Genomic DNA, 3,487 nt, shown 5'->3' on the forward strand with positions numbered 1-3,487 from the left:
TACAACATCATCATCACAAGAAATATCCTTTCTAGGACCAAAGGGGTTAGCTTCATCAAATACAACATGCATTGACTCCTCAACAACTAAGGTTCCCTTATTGAAGCCTCTATATGCTTTACTAGATGTAGAGTAACCCAAGAAGATACCTTCATCAGTTTTGGAGCTAAATTTATCTAAGTTATCTTTGGTATTCAAAATGAAGCATTTATAACCAAAAACTCTAAAATAACCTATTTTAGGTTTCTTGCCATTCCATAGCTCATAAGGGATTTTCTTTAAAATAGGTCTAATCAAAACTCTATTTGAAACATAACAAGCAGTATTAATGGCTTCCGCCCAAAAATAAGTAGGCAAATTATATTCGTTTAACATAGTCCTCCCCATGTCTAAAAGAGTTCTATTTTTTCTTTCAACAATACCATTTTGTTGGGGAGTCCTAGGAGAAGAAAAATTATGAGTGATCCTTAGTGAGTTACAAAACTTATCAAATTTCTCATTTTCAAATTCTCTACTATGATCACTCCTAATAGAAGATATTTGAAAACCCTTTTCATTTTGGACCCTTTTTAAAAATCTCTCAAAAATATCAAAACATTCATCCTTATGAGCAAGGAATGCAACCCAAGTATACCTAGAGTAGTCATCAATAATCACCAAGGCATAATATGCACCACCTAAGCCAGCTACTCTAGTAGGACCAAACAAATCCATATGCAACAATTGAAGGGGTCTAGAAGTAGATACCATATGAATAGATTTAAAAGAGCTCTTGACTTGCTTATCCATTTGGCATGCATTACACACCTTATCCTTTTTGAAACTTGATATTTGGTAGCCCATCAACTAGCTCATCCTTGTTCAAGTTTGCAAGAAGGTCCGTGCTAGCATGTGTAAGCCTTCTATGCCAAGTCCAAGAGTCATCACTAATAGAAACAAAACACTTGACATCTTTATTAGACAAAGCATGCAAATCGATAACATAAATATTTTTAATTCTTTCACTAATAAACAACATTTTGTTATCACTCATCCTAAACACAAAGCAAGATTTGGACTCAAAAATAACTCTACAGCCCTTATCAAATAATTGACTAACACTAAGCAAATTATGTTTTAAACCATCAACCAAAAGCACTTTGTTAAGAATAGGGGAGTTTTCCTTACTAACCTTACCTATTCCCACAATTTTACCTTTACCATTATCACCAAAAGTCACTTTCCCACCTCCATCTTTCTTTTCAAGTGAAAGGAAGAGATTGACATTTCCGGTCATGTGTCTTGAACATCCACTATCCAAGTACCACTTGCTTTCAAGCTTTGAGGATTTCAAGCACACCTACACATGATAATTCAATTTACTTTAGGTACCCAAATGAACTTGGGTCCTTGGGGGTTAGTAGTTTCATTATTAAAATCAAATATTCTATCATATCCAAGATGGATTTTCCTAATGGCACACCTATAGTTGGTGTGACCAATCTTACCACAATAGTGACAATGTCCATTGAACCTTCTATGTGTATGAGGGTGAGCAAATGGTCTCATATGACCAATCTTTTTATGTTCATTATGTGAATGTGAGCATGAGGCATGGTGAGTGTGATAATAGTTATGAGGCCTAGTAGCATGTCCCCTAAAAAGGTTTAGCCTAGATGCAACTCTCCTAGATGTATATGTCCTATTTACATTTTATCTAGGAGCATGTTGATGAAATGAAGTCTTTCTAGTTTCATTACCACAAGATTTCTTTGGCTCTTAGGATTGGACGCCTTTGGACTAGGCACTTGGGGACTAGGCTTATTAAAACTGGATGCTTTAACAAAGATGGTCTTGGAAGGAGGTGCTTGGGTAAATTTACTATAGCCAAGTCCATACTTGATGCTAGGAGACATTTGAGAGTCCAAAATTGCATTAAGTTTGTCCTTTCCTTTAGCACATTTGGAAAGAGAAGTTTTTAGCTCAACAATTTCATTTTTCAACTTCTCATTTTCTCATCTAAGGATTTTTGCACATTACTATCCAAAGATCTATCAACCTTAGATGAGGTCTCATTCTCCTTCCTTAAACTAGCAAGCTCACTTTTCAAAAGTTTATTTCTTTTATGACTTAATTCTAGTTCATCATTCATAACTTTAAGAGCATTAACTAGTTCATCATAAGAAAATTAAACAACATCATCATTTAAAGTTACCTCATTGGAGCTTTCCTCCATTGCCATGAAGCACATTTGGGCAACTTGATCACCAATCTCCTCATCTTCGGAGTCACTTGATTCATTCCATGTTGCTTTAAGTGCCTTCTTCTTGAACTTCTTGAAAGGCTTCTTTAATTTGGGACAATCCATTCTAATGTGACCCGGTTTGTTGCATTCAAAGCATATGGGAGGATCCCTCTTGCTACTTTCTCCCTTGTCCTTCTTGAAGTTCCTCTTTGGGATGAACTTCTTGTTTTGGAAGAGAATCTTCCTTATTCTCCTTGTCATTAGAGCCAATTCTTCCTCATCAAACTCATCATCTTTATCACTTAAGTTTTCAGAAGATACTTTGAAGGCAATGGTCTTTTTGGCTTTGTTAGGTTCCTCCACTTGCTTTCTTTTAAGGGTCATCTCATAGTCAATGAGATTTCCTAAGAGCTCATCAAGTTGTACCTTACTCAAGTCCTTGGAATCCTTGAGTGAAGTTACTTTGGGTAGCCACTCCTTAGGAAGACTTCTTAAAATCTTCTCTACTAGCTCCTCATTTGTGAATGTCTTCCCAAGAGATTTAATTCCTCCTATAATCTCCACAAATCTATCATACATTTCACTTATGGTTTCATCCGAATTCATCTTGAGCAATTCATATTGGTAGATAAGGGAATCCATCTTATTCTCCTTTACTTGACTAGTACCCTCATGAGTAACCACTAAAGTATCCCAAATTTCTTTTGCAGTAGACTTCATACACACTTTATTATATTCACTTCTACTTAATGCACAAAATAGAACATGAATAGCCTTATCATTTAAAGCCACTCTTCTTTTCTCTTGCTCACTCCATTCACCCTTAGGCTTAGCCATATGCACACTATCAACAATTTTAGTTGGGGTGAATGGCCCATTTTCTACAACATCCCACAAGTCAACCCCTTCTGATTTAAGGAAATAATACATCCTATTTTTCGAATACAAGAAGTCATTACCATCAAAGAAAGGAGGTCTTACCACCGATTGACCTTCTAGTGCATTTAGGGTTGCCATTGATCTTTACACCAAGATGATTAAATCTTGTAGAATGGAGACTTGCTCTGATATCACTTGTTGTCCCTTGTAGCAACCCAAGAGAGGGGGTGAATTGGATTCTAATTGCAAAATTAAAGATTAAAAGAAATTTAAACACAAAGAAGAGAAAAGGAAGAATGATAACACAAGAGATTTATAGAGGTTTGGCTATCCCAAGCCTACGTCCTCTCCTTAAAGCCCTCCTTGAGAGTTAACTCCACTAAA

The 3,487-nt window shown here is 36.0% G+C and overlaps 1 protein-coding gene across 1 annotated transcript; it reads right to left on the bottom strand.

The window, feature by feature from the left end:
- Positions 1–2,167: 2,167 nt before the first annotated feature.
- On the bottom strand, positions 2,168–3,241 carry LOC131180578 (uncharacterized). The gene has a single exon (XM_058147917.1). It carries the CDS (start codon positions 3,239–3,241, stop codon positions 2,168–2,170), a length of 1,074 nt encoding a protein of 357 aa, XP_058003900.1.
- Positions 3,242–3,487: the final 246 nt, after the last annotated feature.

Source organism: Hevea brasiliensis, chromosome 6 (assembly GCF_030052815.1).
Source record: "Hevea brasiliensis isolate MT/VB/25A 57/8 chromosome 6, ASM3005281v1, whole genome shotgun sequence".
In the NCBI taxonomy this organism is placed as follows: Eukaryota; Viridiplantae; Streptophyta; class Magnoliopsida; order Malpighiales; family Euphorbiaceae; genus Hevea; species Hevea brasiliensis.